Source organism: Mobula hypostoma, chromosome 9 (assembly GCF_963921235.1).
Source record: "Mobula hypostoma chromosome 9, sMobHyp1.1, whole genome shotgun sequence".
Lineage (NCBI taxonomy): Eukaryota > Metazoa > Chordata > Chondrichthyes > Myliobatiformes > Myliobatidae > Mobula > Mobula hypostoma.
Window position 1 is genome coordinate 85,155,369 of NC_086105.1, and position 22,940 is coordinate 85,178,308.

Sequence of the window (22,940 nt, forward strand, 5' to 3'; positions counted from 1 at the left end):
TCTTCTCTACATCGGAAGGAGCACAGTTGGGTGACCACATTGTAGTGCACCTCTCTTCAGCCTGCCTGAATAATCGTTGTTTCCAGTTGCCATTTAATTCCACATCCATTTTGACGTTTCTATTTTTGTCTTTCCAAACTTTTCAAATTAATCACAAAGTCAGCTTAAGGGAGAGTACCTCATTTTGCAAACGCCAGCACATAGTATTGTGTTCAGGACTGGTGTAACCTCCACTCTAGGACCTGATGTTTCAATCTTCCTCCATAGTAAGGACTGAGTTGGATTAACTCCCCAGACCGATCTCCCTCTGCAGTAGCGACTAGTCTTCTATGAACTCCAGAGACACAGAAGACTGTATGGAAATGCATGGAGCAAAGTAGGCAGGGGTCAAAAGACTCCACCCTGAACTAACAGGTCCAATCTCCCCTCTCCACTGATGGTTGGTCTTCTATAAACTCCGCAATGCCACCTCATGTTCCACCTGGATAGTGTACAAGTGAATGATGTGAACACTGAATATTTCAATACTAGGTAGCTCCCTGTGTTCCTTTCTCTCTCTGTAGCCAGGTTCTCTTGCCACCCAACTCCAATATCAGGTGTGTATATATGTGTGTGTGTATGTGTATATATATTCTCATTCTGTCTCTCTACCCCCCCCACCCCCACCCCCCCAACTCCAATACCAGGTAGCTCCCTGTGTTCCTTTCTCTCTCTCTAGCCAGGTTCTCTTGCCACCCAACTCCAATACACCCCCATTTCCCAGTTTCGTTCTGCACCCCTACCTGCTGCATCTGCAACCCATCCACGCATTTTCTCTATTGTGTCTATCCCTACCCTCAAGTCATTCCATCTGCCCATCAGATTCAAATTAGTCTAATGCCATATGCACTAGGTTGCATCGAAATACCTTGCTCAAATGAAGCTGACAGATTATAGATTAGCTTTATTTGTTAAATGTACATCGAAACATACAGTGAATTGAATTGCTTGTGTCAACAACCAACACTGTCCGAGGATATGCTGGGGAAGGCCCAAAAGTGTTGCTATGCTTTCACGCCAACATAACATGCTCACAACTTAGCAACCCCAACCAATATGTCATTTGGAATGTGGGAGGAAAGCGGAGCACCCAAGCAAACATGGACATGGGGGGAAAGTACACACTGTGGGAATTAAACCCTGATCTTCAGATTGCTGGCACTGTAAAGTGTTACGCTAACTACTGGACTACTGTGCTGGCCTTGCACTGTTGGGCTGCCAGTATACATACTCATCTTATCCCTTCCCACCATCTAACAGTATAAACAGTCCTTCCAATTGAAGCACACACACAAAATGCTGGATGAACTCTGTAGGCCAGGCAGCACCTATGGAAAAAAGTACAGTCGATGTTTCGGGCCAAAACCCTTCGGCAGGGCTGGAAAATTTAAACTTCTTCAGGGTAGGCATCCATGGAAGAGACTTCACAGAATAGTAATCAAATCACAAACAAGAGAAAATCTACAGATATTCTCTTGTTTGCCTCCCAATTGAAGCACTGGTTCAATCACACTTCTTCCAACTTAATGTGCCCCATTTAGTGTTTGCAATGTGTTCTTTTCTCTATCGAAAACAGCAAACACAGTTGGGCGACCACATTGCAGAGTACCTCTCTTCAGTCTGCATGAGTGGCCTTCATTTCCATTTGCCTGTCACTTTAATTCCAGTTCAATGTTGACTTCTTTACAGTATTTGTCTTTCCAAACTTTTCCAATTAAGCCCAATGTAAGGCTGAGGAATAGCACCTCATTGAGCAACTGGCTGCACTTAGCATTGTGTTCAGGAATGGTGTAAACTCCACTCTGGGACTTAATTTAAAATTTTCCCTCCACAGTGGGGTCTGAGCCGGATTAACCAGTGGTACTGATCTCCCTCCCCAGTATACAGTAAACAGTATATCTGGTAATAATAAATACAGTGATGAGTGCAAATCAACAAAATAGTGCACAAATTATCATACAGTCTGAAGTAAATGCAAAGAAAAATGCTAAAGTGACAATACTAAAGCTGCACTGTTGAGAGTCCTGACTAGCTCCGCCATGGCCCAGTGAGGCAATTCCAACAACAAGCTGCAGAGTAGTAGACACAGCCATTACAGACAGAGCCCCTTACCACCATCGACAGCATCGATAAGATGCACTGCCTCAAAAAGACAGCATTTATCAGCAAGGATCCCCACCAGTCAGACCATGTCCTCTTCTCTTGCTTCTGTCTGGCAGGAGGTTCAGAAGCCTGAAATCCTATGAAGCTAATTTCAGGAACAGCTACTCAGCAAGGAAACATGCTGACCACCTCTTGCACTATTGTGCACCTGCTCTGCTTGTTTTTGTCAGACTTTTTCTCTCTCTCTTTTCACAGGCTTTCCAATTCCTGTTTCTTCTCTCAGGAGGCAGAGGAGGGGTAGAATGGCCTGTGACAGACATCCTGAATGATATTATGAGCTCTTCTGAAGCAATGCCTTGTGAAAATTTACTAAATGGTATGAAGTAATGCGTCAGTGATTGACTGGAAAAATAACACCACATCAGTTTCGAAGTTAAGGTTGCCAATGATATGTGTGCCTCAGAACTTGAAGCTGTTGACAAACTCTACAGCAGCTCCGAAGCTGAGGAAAAGGTTGTGTTCTTCCCCCTGCCCCATCACACCCCACTTCTTAGCCCAATAACCAGCCATTGATGTCTAGCTGATGTTAAAGACTAGTTGTTCTGACACCATGGCACAGGTTCATGTACTCTTTCCTTCATTGTTGTTGATCTGTGGTAAACTTAAAGATCAAGTTGACATTGTACCTGGCCACACAGTAGTGACGTACAGGGAGTAGACCTTGGGACTGAGGATGCAAGTGTCCAGGTGGAGATAAGATTATTACCAATTCTAACCAGATGCCATCTGCTTGTCAGGAAGTGTAGAAGCCAGTTGTGGATGGGGGCTCCAAGTCCAAGGGTTTAGAGATGAGCTTATTGTGCATTATGGTATTGAAAACTGACATTAAATTGATGAATAACATCCTGTTATATGTATTCATATTGTCAAGGAGACCAAGAGCTGAACGTAGTGCAAGAAAGATGGTGTTTTCACTTATCAACTTCCTTACTTATTAGTTTCTAGTATCTGCAACCTCTTTTGTCTCTACCTCCACACTCTCCTCTCCTCAGCTAGCTTTATTTTCCTTATTTGTAGCTGCCTATCCCCTAGCTGCCCATCTTCCAATTCCACCCTTCCCCTACCCCCACCAGGCTCCATCCACTCATCATCACCCCTCTTCACCTGATTCCATGTATCACTTGCCAGTTCCTGCTTCATTAATCCCTCTCACCTCTTTCTCCTCTATCTCCTTTCTGCATTCTCAGTCCTGATGCATTGTCTTTACCATTCCCCTGCCTCCGTGGATGCTGATTCACCTGCTGAGTTCATCCAGCAGGTTTTCACTCCATGTTTAGGATCTGAAGTCTCTTGTGACTCTATTATGCTTTGTAGGTTCTGTGTAGCTTGTTCTAAGCAATAACATTAGTTGCCATTAGATGGCAGGAAAGGCAGAGAACTGTTCAATAAGTGTTCAAACTAGTTTCATGTAGATTTCTCTAATTTACAATCAGATCTTCAGTATAAAAATCAAATTTCTGATATTTATCTGAATATATATTTGAAATTCCATTCTTCTGCTAATAATCAAAATCAAAAATCTGTAGATCATTTTTAATAAACATGCCATGGCATACACCATCTCGCTGGCCCGCCACTCATCTGTGGAACATCTGGACAGTAAAGGCACCCACAATAGACCAGTGTTTATTGATGACAGCTTTGCCTTCAATACTATGTCCAAGCAAACTTATCTTTAAACTCAAACACGAGGAAATCTGCAGATGCTGGAAATTCAAGCAACACACACAAAATGCTAGTGGAACGCAGCAGATGTTTCGGGCCGAGACCCTTCGTCAGGACTAACTGAAAGAAGAGATAGTAAGAGATTTGAAAGTGGGAGCGGGAGGGGGAGATCCAAAATGATAGGAGAAGACAGGAGGGGGAGGGATTGACCTAAGAGCTGGAAAGTTGATTGGCAAAAGGGATACAAGGCTGGAGAAGGGAGAGGATCATGGGATGGGAGGCCTAGGGAGAAAGAAAGGGGGAGGGGAGCACCACAGGAAGATGGAGAGCAGGCAAGGAGTAATTGTGAGAGGGACAGAGAGAGAAAAAAAAGGTCCCTCTCACAATAACTCCTTGCCTGCTCTCCATCTTCCTCTGGTGCTCCCCTCCCCCTTTCTTTCTCCCTAGGTCTTTATTCTTTGGAGCGAAGAAGGTTGAGGGGGGATTTGATAGAGGTGCTGTGTGGAATGAACTTCCAGCAGAAGTGGTTGAGGCAGGTTCTATGTTGTTGTTTAAAGTTAAATTGGATAGATATATGGAAAGGAAAGGAATGGAGGGTTATGGGCTGAGTGCAGGTTGGTGGGACTAGGATAGGGTAAGAGTTTGGCACGGACTAGAAGGGCCAAGATGGCCTGTCTGCATGCTGTAATTGTTATATGGTTATAGGCCTCCCGTCCCAGGATCCTCTCCCTTCTTCAGCCTTGTATCCCTTTTGCCAATCAACTTTTCAGCTCTTAGCTCTATCCCTGCCCCTCCTGTCTTCTCCTATCATTTTGGATCTCCCCCTCCCCCTCCCATTTTCAAATCTCTTACTAACTCTTCTTTCAGTTAGTCCTGACGAAGGGTCTCGGCCAGAAACGTCGACTGTGCTTCTTCCTATGGATGCTGTCTGGCCTGCTGCGTTCCACCAGTACTTTGTGTGTGTTGCTCATCTCCAAACTCCTAGGCTTGGGACTCAATACCTCCCTTTGCAACTGGAACCTTGATTTCCTGATTGAGCTGATAGTAAACTTTAGGAAGGAAGAGGAGGGTGAACATTCACCAATGTACATTGTGGAGAGAGTCAGCAACTTTAAGTTCATGGTGATAACATATTAGCTGACCTCTCCTGTGCTCAGCATATAGATGCAATCATTAGGAAAGCGCACCAGTGTCTTTACTTTCTTAGGAAGTTAAGGAGGTTCAGCTTGTCATCCAACATGAACAAACTTCTACAGACGGACTGTTGAAAGTATCCTGACTGGTTGCATTATGGTATGGTACAGCAATTCGGATGTGGAGAAATGTAAGAATTGCAGGGAGTAGTGTACTCTGCGTAATGCATCGTGGATACCACTCTTGGTAATGTCTACAAGAGGCACTGCCTGAAGAAAGCAACATCTCTCATCAACAATTCCCATCATCTGGACCATGCCATCTTTTTGCAGCTGCCATTGGGCAGGAGGTACAGAAGTCTGAGGCCCATGGCACCAGGTTCAAGAATAGCTATTTCCCTTTAATCATTTGGTTCTTGAACCAAGGATAAAACCTTAATTACTGCAGTTTAGAAACACCATGACAAATTTGTACTACAATGGACTTTGGTTTTATTTGTTCTAATTGTGCTTACTCGAAAAAATCGTGTGAATGCGGCTTATATGATGCATTGTGCCTGTCATGATGCTGCAGGTAAGCATTTCATTGTACCTATGCACTTGTGCATATGACAGTAAACTCAAGTTTGACTTTGAACAGACCGCAATCTGTAAAAATCGGCAGTCATAACCCTGCCACGAATATCTGCCACATCCTTAGCACCATATTCTACACCCAATATACTTGAGGGTTGAAAGCTTCAAATTCCTAGAAATGAACACCATCAACAGTCTGTCCTGGTCCAACCATGTAGACGCCACAGCCAAGAAAGTGCACTAGAGCCTCGACTTCCTCAGGAGGCTAAAGAACTCCCCCATTTTTTATTCAATACACCAGAGGAAGGATCCTATCATGGCTTGGTATGGTAACTGCTCTGGCTGAAACAGCAAACTGCAGAATCCAGCCTCTCTTCAAACAGACAGTGTCTATAAAAGGTATTCACCTCCCTTGAAAGTTTTCATGTTTTATTATTTTACAACATTGAATCACAGTGGATTGGGTTTAGCTTTTTCCACACTGATCAACAGAAAAAGACTCATGTCAAATTGAAAACAGATCCCTACAAAGTAATCTAAATTAATTACAAATCCCATTTCCGGAAAAGTTGGGATATTTTCCAAAATGCAATAAAAACAAAAATCTGTGATATGTTAATTCACGTGAACCCTTATTTAACTGACAAAAGTACAAAGAAAAGATTTTGAATAGTTTTACTGACCAACTTAATTGTATTTTGTAAGTATACACAAATTTAGAATTTGATGGCTGCAACACACTCAACAAAAGTTGGGACGGAGTTAAAATAAGATTGAAAAGTGCACAGAATAATCAAGTAACACCGGTTTGGAAGACTCCACATTAAGCAGGCTAATTGGTAGCAGGTGAGGTATCACGACTGGGTATAAAAATAGCGTCCATCAAAGGCTCAGTCTTTGCAAGCAAGGATGGGTCGTGGCTCACCCCTTTGTGCCAAAATTCGTGAGAGAATTGTTAGTCAGTTCAAAAGGAACATTTCTCAACGCAAGATTGCAGAGAATTTAGGTCTTTCAACATCTACAGTACATAATATTGTGAAAAGATTCAGAGAATTCAGAGACATCTCAGTGCGTAAAGGGCAAGGTCGGAAACCACTGTTGAATGCGTGTGATCTTCGAGCCCTCAGGCAGCACTGCCTAACAAACCATCATGCTACTGTGACAATTATGGCCACCTGGGCTCGGGAGTACTTCGGAAAACCATTGTCACTCAACACAGTCCGTCGCTGCATCCAGAAATGCAACTTGAATCTGTATTACGCAAGGAGGAAGCCATACATCAACTCTATGCAGAAACGCCGGCAAGTTCTCTGGACCCGAGCTCATCTCAGATGGACGGAAAGACTGTGGAACCGTGTGCTGTGGTCAGATGAGTCCACATTTCAGCTAGTTTTCGGAAAAAACGAGCGTCGAGATCTCCGTGCCAAAGATGAAAACGACCATCCAGATTGTTATCAGCGAAAGGTGCAAAAGCCAGCATCTGTGATGGTATGGGGGTGCATCAGTGCCCACGGCATGGGTGAGTTGCATGTATGTGAAGGTACCACTGACTCTGAGGCGTATATTAGGATTTTAGAGAGACATATGTTGCCATCAAGGTGACGTCTCTTCCCAGGATGTCCATGCTTATTTCAGCAGGACAATGCCAGACCACATTCTGCACAGGCTACAACAGCGTGGCTTTGTAGACACAGAGTGCGTGTGCTTGACTGGCCTGCTGCCAGTCCAGATCTATCTCCTATTGAAAATGTATGGCACATCATGAAGAGGAGAATCAGGCAACGGAGACCACGGACTGTTGAGCAGCTGAAGTCTTATATCAAGCAAGAATGGACAAAATTTCCAATTGCAAATCTACTACAATTAGTATCTTCAGGTCTAAAACGATTAAAAAGTGTTATTAAAAGGAAAGGTGATATAACACAATGGTAAACATGCCTCTGTCCCAACTTTTGTTCAGTGTGTTGCAGCCATCAAATTATAAATTTGTGTATGTTTACAAAATACAATTAAGTTGGTCAGTAAAACTATTCAAAATCTTTTCTTTGTACTTCTGACAGTTAAGTAAAGGTTCACGTGAATTAGCATATCACAGATTTTTGTTTTTATTGCATTTTGGAAAATATCCCAACTTTTCTGGAAATGGGGTTTGTACAAATATAAAACACAAAATAATTGATTGCATAAGTATTCACTCCAGCCCCCAACTTTAATATGATATACTAAATCATCACTGGTGCAGTCAATTGGTTTTAGAAATCACATAATTAGTGAAATAGAGAGTTGTTTTTGGAGACCTGTGTGCATTCAAAATGTTTCAATGGATTGTAGTATCTGGAAGGTCCAACTGCTGGTGAATCAGTATCCTGGCAAAAACTACACCATGAGGACAAAAGAACATTCCAAGCAACTCTGCATAAAGGTTATTGAAAAACACAAGTCAGGAGATAGATACAAGAAAATTTCCAGGTCACTGAATATCCTTTGGGGTACAGTTAAGTCCATAAAACCCAAGATATAGGAGCAGAATTAGGCCATTCAGCCCAACAAGTCTGCTCTGCCATTCCATCGTGGCTGATCCTGGATCCCACTCAACCCCATACATCTGCCTTCTTCCATATCCTTTCATGCCCTGACAAATCAGGAGACAATCAATTTTCACCTTAAATATAGCCACGGACTTGGCCTCCACCACAGTCTGTGGCAAAGCATTCTACAGATTCACTACTCTCTGGCTAAAACAAAAAATCCTCCTTAATTCTGTTCTAAAAGGTCACCCCTCAATTTTAAGGCTGTGCCCTCTCGTTCTGGATACCCCTATCATCTCCACATCAACCCTCTCTAGTCTTTTCAATATTCAGTAAGTTTCAATGAGATTCCACTCGCATTCTTCTAAATTCCAGTGAGTACAGTCCCAAAGCTGCCAAACGCTCCTCATATGTTAACCCTTTCGTTCCTGGAATCATCCTTATGAACCTCCTCTGGACTCTCTCCAATGACAACACATCCCTTCTCAGATATGGGGCCCAAAACAGTTGGCAATACTCCCAAGTGCGGACTGACTAGTGTCTTATAAAGGCTCAGCATTATCTCTTTGCTTTCACGGTATATTCTATTCCCCTTGAACTAAGTGCCAACATTGCATTTGCCTTCTTTACCACAGACTTAACCTGTAAACTAACCTTCTGGGCGTCTTGCATTAGGACTCCTAAGAGTCTCTGCACCTCTGACGTTTGAACCTTCTCCCCATTGACATAACAGTCTGCATCATTGTTCCTTTTACCAAAATGCATTGTTATACATTACCAAACACTGTATTCCATCTGCCACTTTTTTGTCCCTTTTTCCAATATGTTTAAGTCCTGCTGCAAATGCTCAGCACTACTTACCCCTTCACCTGTCTTCGTACCATCTGCAAACTTTGGCACAAAGTCATCAATTTTAAATCATTGACAAACAATATGAAAAGTAGCGGTCCCAATATTGTTCCCTGATGAACGCCACTAGTCACTGGCAGCCAACCAGAAAAGACCCTTTTCACTCCCACTCGCTGCCTCCAGCCTGTCAGCTATCCATGCGGTACCTTTCCTGTAACGCCATTGGATTTTATCCTGTTAATCAGCCTTGTGTGGTACCTTATCAAATACCTTCTGAAAATTCAAGTAAATGACATCTACTGCCTCTCCTTTACCACCCTGCTTGTTACCTTCATGAAGAACTCTACCAGATTTGTCAGGTCAGATTTCCCTTGACAGAAACCATGCTGACTTTGACTTATTTTATCATTAGCCTCCAAGTACCCCGAAACCTCAACCTTAATAACAGACTCCAACACTTTCCCAACCACTGAGGTTATGGAACTGGCCCATAATTTTCTTTCTCTTTGCCTTCCTCTGAAATAGTGGAGTGACATTTGCAATCTTCCAGCCCTCTGGACCACGCCAGATTCAAGTGATTCTTGAAATATCATAACCAATGCATCTGTTATCTCTTCAGCAACCTCTCTCAGGACTGGGATGTAGTCCAACTGTTCCAGGTGACTTAAGTCAATCATCAAGAAATGGAAAGAAAATGGCACAGCTGTAAATTTGTCTAGAACAGGCTGTCCTCAAAAACTGAGTGACCGTGCAAGGGGACTAGTGAGGGAGGCCACCAAGAAACTGATGACAACTCTGGAGGAGTTACAAGCTTCGGTGGCTGAGATGGGAGACTGCGCATACAACAACTGTTGCTCAGGTGCTTCACCAGTCACAGCTTTGTGGGAGAGTGGCAAAGAGAATACTACTGTTTAAAAAAAACTCACATGAAATCTCAGCTAGAGTTTGCCAGAAGGAATGTGGGAGACTGAAGTCAGCCGGAAGACGGTTCTATTGTCTGCTGAAAAACTTTGTTTAGCAATGCCATCCTTACAGATGATATCATTACAATAAAACATAAAACCTTTAAAAGGGAAAATACCTTTTGTAGGTACTGTACTCTCTTCTCCCCACCTCCCATCAGGCAGAAGATACAAAAGTCTGCAACAGCACACCACAGGCTCAAGACAGCTTGTATCCTGCTGTCATGAGACTATTGAATGGTTCCTAGTACAATAAGATAGATTAATGATTTTTCAATCTACCTTGTTTTAGCGTTGTTCCTGATTGCCTGCTGTGCTGTGTCAGAATCGTTTATTATCAGTGACAGAACTCATGAAATTTGTTATTTTGCATGAGCAGTCAAGTGCAATACACAAAATAACATACAAATTGCAATAAGAAATATATATGTATAATAAATAAATAGTGCAAAAAGAGAGCAAAGAAGAGTGAGGTACATAGGTTCATTGTCTCTCCAGAAATCTGATGGTGGATGGGAAGAAATTGTTCCTAAAACATTGAGCATATGTTGAGTGCCTGCACTTTCTCTGTAACACGTTATTCTGCATTCTGTTATTGTTTTCCTTTGTATAATTTCAATACACTATTGTAATGAAATCATCTGTAAGGATGGCATTGCAAAACAAGGTTTTTCACTGTATCATAGTACATGTACCAAAAATAAACCAATTTCAATTTACTATTTTAAATAACAAACTTAACTTTGTGGCCATGCTAACATCCTTCTCTTATATTTTCAAGAAATCCAACAAGACGATTGTGAATAATTTTTAAACTTGTCATTTATTGATTTTTATTTTGCTGCTCATGGATTATCTCAATCTCCAGTTATGTGAGGACAGTTCAGTGTGTGTACGTCCATTGCGAGTGATGAGGGCCACTGACATCCACGGGTGGATGAGCTTGTTATTTGTGTGTGACTGCTGAGTCCAATCCAGGCTAGGAAGTACCTCCCACACGTGGGGCAAGCGTGTGAAGGCTCTGTAGTTGAAGTGCCTGCTGCTCGTTCTTCTGCTGTTGTTTCCTTTATGCTTGAGCATTGCGATTCTTTTCGGCTTTGGTGGCACCTTTATTGAGAAGGCTGCGCCAGGATGAGCGAGTCAAGGATGCATGTTCCCCAGAAGTGTGATGATCTCAAGAGCCGTGAGTGCAGTCTTGAATGTGTCCTTGAATTGTTTTTGCTTACCACGACAGCGCTTCACTGTGGACAGTTCCCCAAAGAACAACTGCTTGGGGATGTGATCGTCTGACATCGTGACAACATGGCCTGCCCATCTGATTTGATGTTTCATCAGCAACGTGTGGATGATGGGCACGTCTGCTGCAGATGGCACTTCCATGTCAGGAATTCTGTCTTGCCAATTGATTTCCATGATCTTCCGTCGGCATTATAAGTGGAAGTGGTTCAGTCTACACGCATGTCTCATGTACACTGTCTACGTTTGACACGCGTAGAGGAGGGTGGGTAGGATGACAGCGTGATAGACTTTCAGCTTGGTTTTGCGGAGTAATTCCCCTTCACCCCCTATACAGTGTCACATAGTCTCCCAAAATTGGCTCTAGCCTTGGCGATCCTGCAGCTGACCTCATTGTCAATGTGAGCTGCTCTTGAGAGGGTGCTGCCAAGATACGTGAACTTGTCAACTGCTGAACTTGCTGGATGTTCACAGAGGTGGATGGCTCCACAGAGGGTTGATCTGGGGCTGCTTGGTGCATAACTTCTATCTTCTTGGTGCTGATGGTGAGACCGAAGTTCTCACATGCAGTGGAAAATTTGTCAATGATGTATGTCCTGCACGTCAGATTCATTGCACCGAGAGCACATTTGTCAGCAAATAGGTAGTCTCTCAGCGTCGTCTCTTTGACATTAGTAATGAATTGAAGCCTGCGCAGGTGGAACAGCTTGCCATCCATCCTGTATTTGATGTGGAATCCAGGATTGATACCCCGGAATGCATAAGTCAACATCACACTGAACATCATGCTGAAGAGGGTTGGCGCCAGCAGGCATCCCTGCTTGACCCCATTTGTGACTGAGAAAGCAACAGAACAGTCACCATTGTCGAGCACACGGGCTGACATCCCATCATGAAACCGCTTGACCATGGTGATGAATCAGCCAAGGCAACCAAACTTTGTCATGATCTTCCATAATCCAAACACAAGGAAATCTGCAGATGCTGGAAATTCAAGCAACACACACAAAATGCTGGTGGAACGCAGCAGGCCAAGCAGCATCTATAGGAAAAAGTACAGTTGACGTTTCAGGCCAAGATCCTGTGAATCTTCCTATAGATGCTGCCTGGCCTGCTGTGTTCCACCAGCATTTTGTGTGTGTTGCTTCCATGATCCATCTTCACTCACAGTGTCGAAGATCTTGGTAAGATTGACAAAGATGGTGTAGAGCTGTCTGTTCTGCTCCTGGCATTTCTCTTGGGGTTGTCTTCAGGACAACAGTCCAGTACAGCACATTTGCAACCACCGTCATGGTTCCTGGTTTTCTCCAGTTTAATTTGTTTTTCAAGTAACTGCAAATATTTGCATGCATTGATACTTTTGTAGGTGGAAGTGGGGGGAAAGTGGTGCGTAATTTGGCGAGTGTGTGAGGATGATATGTTGTCTTCAATCCCTTAATGGTCTTTCGGATATTTGTTTTGTGGGTTTCTTGTGGGATCTTGTGCAGCTTTGGGAGAATGCAGTGTCATGCTGGCATCACTGGGCGAGTTTGACTATTGAGGGTAGGTTACTGGACATGCAGAGTGAGTACATAAAGCTGACACATTTGATATAGACTTTTCAGGTATGGCTTCCTGTTAAACATTGTTACCATGTCCAGGTATTGCAGAATACTGTAAAGGATACTTGCAAGCTTTGTTCAGCAGATCGAGGGAAGACAGAATTTGCGACAGTGACATTTTCCTCATGTTCACAGACTATTCCAAAATACAATCACAAACAATAAGTGATATTCATTTATGTAATTTCTTTACTTTTAGACCGAGATGTGCCTAAGAAAAGAAACGTCAATGACTAATCTAACTTTGGTGATTGATTTGTATAGACCAGTGGTTTCCAAACATTTTGGGTGTCTGCCCCCTTGACTTCGAGACCACATCCCTAGCGCCCTTCTCTTGCTTTCTGGCCATTAGATAAAAACTATAAAGAATTTTGATTTGCAATACACAGTGGAAGAAAATAGGGACTGCAAAATCAAAAATGTGACAAATAATTGCAAAAGTTGTTTTACTCTATTTAAAGCTACACATAAAATTATTTATTTAATTGCAGTAAAATAATTTTCATCAACAATTTTAGAGCATGCATTAGTAGTCCAACTATTCACTACTTCACTGCATTTTCACTTTTTAATGAAATGGATGGGTTTGGTGCAGTGACCGTTTTTAACACAAAATACTCTGCAGATGCTGGGGTCAAGGCAACACTCACAACATGCTGGAAGAACTCAGCAGGTCGGGCAGCATCCGTGGAAACGATCAGTCAATGTTTCGGGCTGGAACCCTTCGTCAGGACTGAAGAGGGAAGGGCCAATAAAGAAGGTGGGGGGAGGGTGGGAAGGAGAAGGCTGGGAGGTTCCAGGTGAAAAACCAGTAAGGGGAGATAAAGGGGTGGGGGAGGGGAAGCGACAGGCAGGAAAGGTGAAGAAGGAATAGGGGAAAACACAATGGGTAGTAGAAGGAGGCGGAACCATGAGGGAGGTGATAGGCAGCTGGGGGAGGGGGCAGAGTGAAATAGGGATAGGGGAAGGGAATTACCAGAAGTTGGAGAATTTTATGTTCATACCAAGGGGCTGGAGACTACCCAGATGGTATATGAGGTGTTGCTCCTCCAACCTGAGTTTAACCTCATCATGGCAGTAGGGGAGGCCATGTATGGACATATCCGAATGGGAATGTGAAGCAGAGTTGAAGTGGGTGGCAAGTAGGAGATCCTGTCTGTTGTGGTGGATGGAGTGGAGGTCTCGACGAAGCGGTCCCCCAATCTGCGTCGGGTTTCACCGATGTGGAGGAGGCCGCACCGGGAGCACTGGATGCAATAGATGACCCCAACAGACTCTCAAGTGAAGTGTTGCCTCACCTGGAAGGACTGCTTGGGGCCCTGAATGGTGGCAAGAGAGGAGGTGTAGGGACAGGTGTAGCACTTGCGCTTACAGGGATAAGTGCCGGGTGGGAGATCCGTGGGGAGGGACGTGTGGATCAGGGAGTTGTGGAGGGACTGATCCCTGCGGAAAGCAGAGAAGGGTGGAGAGGGAAAGATGTGCTTAGTGGTGGGGTCCTGTTGAAGGTGGCCATTCCCCATCAAGAAGGCCTCAAAGCCCTCCGCTACTTTCTGGACAATAGACCTCACCAGTTCCCCACCACCATAACCCTACTCCGGTTGGCAGAACTGGTACTCACACTTAATAACTTCTCTCTTGGCTCAGGGATCAGTTCAGGAATGGATTTATTACTCAACCTAGATTGAGAGAAGATCTTGAAATCTCTCTGACATCTCTGTATGCAGTTCACCCAGGTGGGCAGAGTATACTTGAAGATCATCATTTCATATCCTTTCTCTTCCAACTCAGAGAGGCTCAGAAATTGGAAAAGGTTGTGTTGGCCAATTATTACACTTCAATAGGATTAACTTGGACAGAAATGTGGAGACTATTGATTTGACTGATACAATTCACATTGTTTCCTTGCAACTGAAGATCGATTTAATTAAACTTTCAAATACTGTAATTCTGAAAAATAGGCAATATTCTTTATAATCTTGAGTTGATTACTGAATGAAGCATTCGAGTCTTTGAAGAATTTTATCAGTTTCAAGAAGTGTGTAAAAGCATCTCAGGCAGTTTAGTCAGAGAAAAGTACAGCATGAAACAGGTCCTTCAGCTCATCTAGTCCATGCCAAACCATTTAAATCACATACTCCCATTGACTTGCAACAGGAACACAACCCCCCACACCCCTACCATCCATGTACCTATCCAAACTCTAGGCAACCTCTAGTTATAGTCCCACTCAACTTCAGTGGAAAAAGCCTATCATTTACCCTATCTATACACCTCATTATTTTGTATAACTATCAAATCTCCCCTCAATTTTCTACATTCCAAGGAATAAAGTCGTAACCTGTTCAATCTTTCCTTATAACTCAGATCCTCCAGTCCCAGCAACATCCTTGTAAATTTTTTCTGTACTCTTTCAACCTTATCCTGAAATGGGAGGGTAAGCAGACAGAGGTTGTGGTACATATTGGTACCAACGACATAGGTAACAAAAAGGGTGGAGGTCCTGCAAGCAGAATACAGGGAGTAGGAAGGAAGCTGAGAAACAGGACCTCAAAAGTAGTAATCTTGGGATTTCTGCCTGTGCCACGTGACAGTGAGTATAAGAATAGAATGAGGTGGAGGATAAATGTGTGGCTGAAGGATTGGAGCAAGGGTCAGGGATTCAGAGTTTTGGATCATTGGGACTTCTTCTGGGGCAGGTGTGACCTGTACAAAAAGGACGGGTTGCACTTGAATCTGAGAGAGACCAATATCCTGGCAGGGAGGTTTGCTAATGCTATTGGGGAGGGTTTAGACTAGATTTGCAGGGGGCTAGGAACCAGAGTGAAGATGCAGAGAATGGGGCTGTTGATGCACTAGTAGAGACAGCTTGTAGGGAGTTTGTGAAGGAGGATAGACAGATGTTAGAGCGAAGATGTACTCAGCCTGATGGCTTGAAATGTGTCTATTTTAATGCAATGAGTATCATAAACAAGGCGAATGAACAGAGCATGGATCAATACATGGAACTGTGACGTTAGGCCATTACAGAGACTTGGATATCCCAGGCTTTAAATGTTTCAAAAAGAACAGAGAGGGAGGCAAAAGAGGTGGGGGCGTGGCATTGCTAATTATGGATAGTGTCATGGCTGCTGAAAAGGAGGAAGTCAAGGAGGGATAGCCTACTGAGTCAGTGTGGGTGGAAGTCAGAAACAGGAAAGGGGCAATAACTCTACTGGGTGTTTTCTTACAGATCCCCCAAAAGTACCAGGGATATTGAGAAGCAGAAAGGGAGGCAGATTCTAGAATGGTGCAATAATAATAGGGTGGTTGTGATAGGAGATTTTAACTTAATTAATATTGATTGGCATCTCCTTAGCGCAAGGGGTTTAGATGGGGTGGAGTTTGTTAGATGTGTTCAGGAAGGTCTCCTGACACAATATGTAGACAAGCCAACTAGAGGAGAGGCTGTACTTGATCTGGTGTTGGGAAATGAACCTGGTCAGGTGTCAGATCTCTCAGTGGGAGAGCATTTTGGAGGTAGTGACCACAACTCTATCTTCTCCACCATAGCGCTGGAGAGGGATAGGAGCAGACAATTTGGGAAAACATTTAATTGGGGTGGGGAAATGTGATGCTTTTAGGCAGGAACTTGGGAGCAGATATTCTCAGGCAAATGCATGGCAGAAATGTAGCAAATGTTCAGGGAACATGTGCATGGCGTTCTGCATTGGTATGTTCCATTGAGGCAGGGAAATGATGGTAGAACTAAAGAACCATGGTGTACAAAGGATGTAGAAAATCTAGCTAAGAAGAAAAGCTTACGAAAGGTTCAAGAAACTAAGTACTATTGGAGCTCCAGAAAATTACAAGTTTGCTAGGAAGGATTTTAAGATTGGAATTAGGGGAGTGAGAAGGGGCCATGAGAAGGCCTTGGTAGGCAAGATTAAGGGAAACTCCAAGGCATTCTACAGATATGTGAAGAGCAAGAGGATGAGGTGTGTGACAATAGGACCAATCAGGTGCGATAGTGGAAATGAGTGCATGGAGTCCGATGAATGAATACTTAATTAATACTTTGCTTCAGTATTCATCAGGGAAAAAGACCTTGGGTATGACTTACAGCAAGGGAGGAGATTGCTGAGCCTCTGGTGATGATATTTGCATCAGCAACAGGGACAGGAGAAATACCGCAGAATTGGAGGGTTGCAATTGTTGTTCCTTGTTCAAGAAATGGAGTAGAGATAACCCAGGAAATTATAGACCAGTGAGTCTGACTTCAGTGGTGGGCAAGTTGCTGAAGAAGATCCTGAGAGGCATGATATATAAGCATTTGGAGAGACATAATCTGATTAGGGGTAGTCAGCATGGCTTTGTCAAGGGCAGGTCATGCCTTACGAGCCTGATTGAATTCTTTGAGGATGTAACAATACACATTGATGAAGGTAGAGCAGTGGATGCAGTGTTTATGGATTTCAGTAAGACAGATGAGGCTCCCCACTCAAGGCTTATTGAGAAAGTAAGGAGGTATGGGATCCAAGCAGACCTTGCTTTATGGATCCAGAACTGGCTTGCCCACAGAAGGCAAAGGGTGGTTGTAGATGGGTCATATTCTGCATGGAGGTCGGTGACCAGGGTGTGACTCAAGGATCTGTTCTGGGACCCCTTCTCTTTGTTATTTTTATAAGTGATCTGGATGAAGAAGTATAAGGGTAGTTTAGTAAGTTTGCTGATGACACAAAGGTTGGGGGTGTTGTGGATAGTCTGGAGGGTTGTTAGAGGTTACAGCAGGACATTGATAGGATGCAGAACTGGGCTGAAAAGTGGCAGATGGAGTTCAATCCAGATAAGTGTGAAGTGGTTCATTTTGGTAGGTCAAATATGATGGCAGAATATAGTATTAATGGTAAAACTATTGTCAGTGTGGAGGATCTGAGAGATCTTGGGGTCCGTGTCGATAGGACACTCAAAGCTGCTGCGCAGGTTAACAGTGTTGTCAAGAAGGCGTATGGCGTGTTGTCATTCATCAGCCGTGGGACTGAGTTCAAGAGCTGTGAGGTGATGTTACAGCTATATAGGACCTTGGTCAGACACCACTTGGGAGTACTGTGTTCAGTTCTGGTCTCCTCACTACAGGAAGGACGTGGAAACCATAGAAAGGGTGCAGAGGAGATTTACAAGGATGTTGCCTGGATTGGAGGGCATACTTTATGAGAATAGGTTGAGTGAACTTGGCCTTTTCTCCTTGGAGCGACGGAGGATGAGAGGTGACCTGATAGAGGTGTGTAAGATGCTGAGAGGCAACGATCGTGTGGATAGCTGGAGGCTTTTTCCTGAGGCTGACATGGCTAACACGAGGGGGCACAGTTTTAAGGTGCTTGGAAATAGATACCAAGTGGATATCAGGGGTAATATGGGTGTGTGGAATGCACTGCTGGCGATCGTGGTGGAAGCAGATACAGTAGGATTTTTTTTAAGAGCCTCTTAGATAGGTACATGGAGCTTAGAAAAATAGAGGGCTATGCGTTAGGGAAATTCTAGGTAGGCTCTAGAGTAGGTTACATTGTCGGCACAATATTGTGGGCTGAAGGGCCTATAATGTAATGTAAATTTCTATGTTCTTGTTTACATCTTTCCTGCAGGTAGATGACCAAAACTGCACACACTTCTCCAAATTAGGCCTCACCAACATCTTATACAACTTCAACATAACATCGCATCTCCTGAACTCAATACTTTTATTTATGAAGGCCAGTGTTCCAAAAGCTTGCTTTACAACCCTAACTGCGCCACCACTTTCAATGAATTATGAACCTGCAATACCAGATCCCTTTGTTGTATCACACTCCTCAGTGCCCTACTGTTCACTGTATAAGACCTACCCGGTTGGCACTACTGTAATGCCACACCTTGCACTTGCCTGAATTTCATCTGCAATTTTTCAGTCCATTTTTCAAGCTGACCCAGATCCTGCTGCAAGCTTTGATAGTCTTCCTTGCTATCCACTACATTCCCAACCTTGGTGTCATCTGCAAATTTGCTGATCCAGTCCACATTATCATCCAGATCATTGACAAAGACGACAAACAACATACCCAGCACTAATCCATGCAGCAATCCAGTAGCCACAGGCATGACAACAGGTCTACTTCATTAGGGGACTGAGATTTGGTATGTCAGCAAACACTCTGCAAACTTGTACTGCAGCCAGCATTTTGACTGGTTGAATCACAGGCTGGTAAAAAAGACTCCAAAAGCACAGGATTGCTCAAAGCTGCAGTGTTTAAAACACAACCAGTTTCAACCCCGGCGCAACATGCCATCGAAGGCTTCTTTAAGAGGCGGTGCCTCAAGAAGGCGAATTCATCATTAAAGACCCTCACCATTTGGTGCTTTACCCCTTTTGCATTACACCATGGGGGAAGGTCCAAGAACCTGTAGGTCCACACCTAGTGATTCAGGACCAGCTTCTTCCCGCTCCGCAATCAAATTTCTGAATGGTTCATAAACTCATGAACACTATTTGAACTACTTGTTTCTTTTGTAACTGAGTTTTTTAAATCTCTTTGCTGTACACGGATGCTGCAAAACAAATCTCACCACATACGTCAGTGATAACAAACCCGATTCACTACTGGGAAGTGATCATCTTATGGCAGAGCGGAATTGGGGATACCAGCCCCCGTGATTTCTCCTCGCAGCGGCGGGAGAAGGCCGAGATCAGGGTCAGGCGCCGACTTCTCTCATCTACGCCCACGGCTTACCAGGGGCGGAAGTGCAGCGCGGAACTACTTCCGCCGAGCGATGCGCGGCCGATCCCTGTGAGTGCAGGCCCGGTTGGGAGCGGTCGATCTGTGCGCCAAGCGGGGACGGGGGTCCCTGGGCCATGGTGTGTACAGCAGCCCGGGGCCTGAGCGCGGCCACTCTCTGAGCTCGGCTTTGGCGCCGCCACAAGCAGAAAGCATTATGAAGAAGCAGTTCAATCGGATGCGGCAGCTGGCAAACCAGACCGTGGGCAGGTGGGTGTTGGGATTCGGTGGTGCTCAGTGGGTAGCCCCGGAAATTCCTCCACTCCCCGTATTCTCTCCCCAGTGTTCCCCCTCCGCTCCCCGGTGTTCTCCCTCCCCTTCCCTTCCCTTCCCTTCCCTCCCCTCCCCTCCCCTTGCCTTCCCTCTGCCCTCCGGCGTTCCTCCTTCCCTCCCCTCCGTTCCTCCTCCCCTCCGCTCTCCGGTGTTCCCCCTCCCGCTCCCGTTCCCCCCTCCCCCTCCCGTTCCCCCCTCCCCCTCCCCCCTCCCCCTCCCCCTCCCCCCCCTCCCCCTCCCGTTCCCCCCTCCCCCTCCCCCCCTCCCCCTCCCCCCTCCCCCTCCCCCCCCTCCCCCCTGCCCCCTCCCCCTCCCGTTCCCCCTCCCGTTCCCCCTCCCCTTCGCTCCCAGGTGTTCTCTCCATCTCCCCTCGCCCTCCTCTACCCTTGCCTTCCCTGGTGTTCACCATCCTGCCCATCTTTCCCTTGGTGGCGCCCTCTGTCTCAACCATCCTCTCCCCTCCCGTTCTTTCCCCGGTGTTCTTCCCTCCTAACTCCCCTCCCCCTCCTACCCTCCCATCTGTGTTCTGCCCGACTTTATTTTCCTGTCTTCCTGTGACAGCATGGAGAGCTTGTCCAGTTAGGGTATATGTGTAGAAATGAATTGTGGAACTGTATTCTAAGATCCCTCTGTTTACCGCCCTCCTCAATGCCCTGTCGCTGATTGTTTACGACCAACCCTGGTGGATCCTCCCAATGTGCAATACCTCACACTTGTCTACATTAAATTCCATCTGCCATTTTTCCAACTCTGATTCTCTTCCTTGCTGTTCGCTACACCCACAATCTGGTGTTCATTCACCAATTTTCTGATCCACTTTTCCACATTATCATTCAGATCGTTGATACTTTGTACTCTATACTTTATTGTCGCCAAACAAGTGATACTAGAAGGTACAATCATCACAGCGATATTTGATTCTGTGCTTTCCGCTCCCTGGATTACAAATATTAAATATTAAAAATAGTACAATTTAGTAAATATTAAGTTAAATTATAAATCATAAATAGAAAATAGAAAAATGGAAAGTAAGATAGTGCAAAAAAACCGAGGGGCAGGTCTGGATATTTGGAGGGTACGGCCCAGATCCGAGTTAGGATCCATTCAGCAGTCTTATCACAGTTGGAAAGAAGCTGTTCCCAAATCTGGCCGTACGAGTCTTCAAGCTCCTGAGCCTTCTCCCGGAGGGAAGAGGGATGAAAAGTGTGTTGGCTGGGTGGGTTGTGTCCTTGATTATCCTGGCAGCAATGGACTGAGCACCGATACCTTTGGCACACCACTAGTATCGGAGTTGCAGCCATCTACAACAACTCTTGTTTCTTCTGCAAAGCTAATGTTTATGCCAGTTTGCTACCTCATCTTGAATTGCAGCTTTGAGCAATTCAAGATGAGTTAGTTTGAGTCTGATAGTTTTTCGAGGAAGTTACTAGGAAAGTTGATGAAGGAAAGGCAGTGGATCTTGTCTACATGGACTTTAGCAAGGCTTTTGACAGGGTTCAGTCACTTGGCATTCAGGATGAGGTAGTAAATTGGGCTCAACATTGGCTTTGCTCAGTGGTTGTAGATGGTTGCCTCTGACTGGAAGCCTGTGACTAGTGGAGTGCTGCAGGGATCAGTGCTAGGTCCATTGTTGTTTGTCATCTATGTCACTAATTTGGATAATAATGTGGTAAACTGGATCAACGTATTTGCAGATAACACCATGATTGGGGGTGTAGTGGACAGCAAGGAAGGCTATTACGGCTTGCTGTGGGATGTGGGAAAATGGCAGATGGAATTTAATGCAGACAAGTGCAAGGTGTTGCATTTGGCAGAATAAATCAGTGTCGGCCTTGCACAGTGAGGTACTGAGCAGTGCAGTAGAACAAATAGATCTGGGAATACAGATCCAGAATTCCTTGAAGGATAGCTAGGGTTGTAAAGAAAGTTTTGAGACATTGCCCTTCATAAATCAAAGTATTGGGTACAGGAGTTGGGATGTTTTGTTGAAGTTGTATAAGACATTGGTGAAGTTAATTTGGAGTATTGTGTGCAGGTTTGATCACCTATGTACCTATAGGAAATATGTCAATAAGATTGAGAGTATAGAGAAAATTTATAAGGATGTCTCAAGTCTCAGGGGCATGCGTTTTAGAGGAAGGTTCAATAGGTTCGGACTTTATTCCTAGGAGCATGAAGTTGTCAGGGGAGATTTGATAGAGATACAGAACATTATAATGCCTTAGTGATTTCCTTAGCCCTACTCACTGAGGGCTTCTCATGTTATTTTTGCATTTCTCCAAAATCTGCCTCCTGATCTGTTCCTTGGTGTCTGCTGTTGGGGGTTATATAGAATACTATATAGAATTTTAGAATGATTTCTCCCTCCTTGTTTCTAATTTCCACCTACATTGACTCAATAGCCAATCCATCCCTCCATGACATCCTCCATTTTTGCAGCTGTGATAATATCCACTGTTAGCAATACAACTCCTCCACCTCTTTTACCTCCCTCTATGTTCTTTTTGAAGCATCTAAACCATGGAACATCCAGCAGCCATTCATGCCCTTGTGACAGCTGTAATGGCCACAACTTCATATTTGCATGTCCTGACCCATGCTCTAGGTTTATCACCCTTCTTCCTGATATTTTGTGTATTAAAATAGACACACTACCATTGACTGCAGCTTTGCCTTATCAACTGCCTATCCTTTCTCACAGTGTCCTAACATTGCATCTAACCAACTACAGCATCCTCTGACCCATCACTCTGGTTTTCATCCCCAAAATTTAAACCCTCCCCAACAGCTCTAGCATATCTGCCCGCAAGGATATTGAGCCCCCTCACGTTCATGTGTAACCTGTCCTTTAAGGTCATGCCTTCCCCAGATGAGATCCCAATGTGAAATCCCAAGAGACTAATTTGAAATCCTGCCCCACACCAATTCATCCATTTATATGCCACATCATCCTATTCTTGCCCTCACTGGCTTGCAGCACAGGCTGTAATGCAGTACCCTTGAGGTACTGCCTGTGAGCTTCCTACGTATCTCTCTTCTTGACTTCATTCCTTTTCTTACCCACGTCATTGCTACAAGTATGTACCACAACTTCAGGTTGCTCACTGTCCCCCTTTAGAATGCTGTGCAC

At 44.4% G+C, this 22,940-nt stretch overlaps 1 protein-coding gene across 8 annotated transcripts in view; it reads left to right on the forward strand.

Annotated features, from left to right (window-relative positions):
• Nucleotides 1–19,506: 19,506 nt before the first annotated feature.
• The window catches only part of LOC134351828 (rho GTPase-activating protein 17-like), a 183,849-nt gene continuing 180,415 nt past the window's right edge, over nucleotides 19,507–22,940 (forward strand). For 3 of the 8 annotated variants that reach the window (XM_063058574.1, XM_063058582.1, XM_063058584.1), the window contains exon 1: nucleotides 19,512–19,747. In XM_063058574.1, the coding sequence (XP_062914644.1) occupies nucleotides 19,695–19,747 (53 nt within the window). In that variant the 5' untranslated portion in view covers nucleotides 19,512–19,694. Of the gene's footprint in view, nucleotides 19,748–22,940 lie in introns of all 8 variants that reach the window. The other 5 variants (XM_063058580.1, XM_063058578.1, XM_063058583.1 and 2 more) reach the window with 4 other exon arrangements.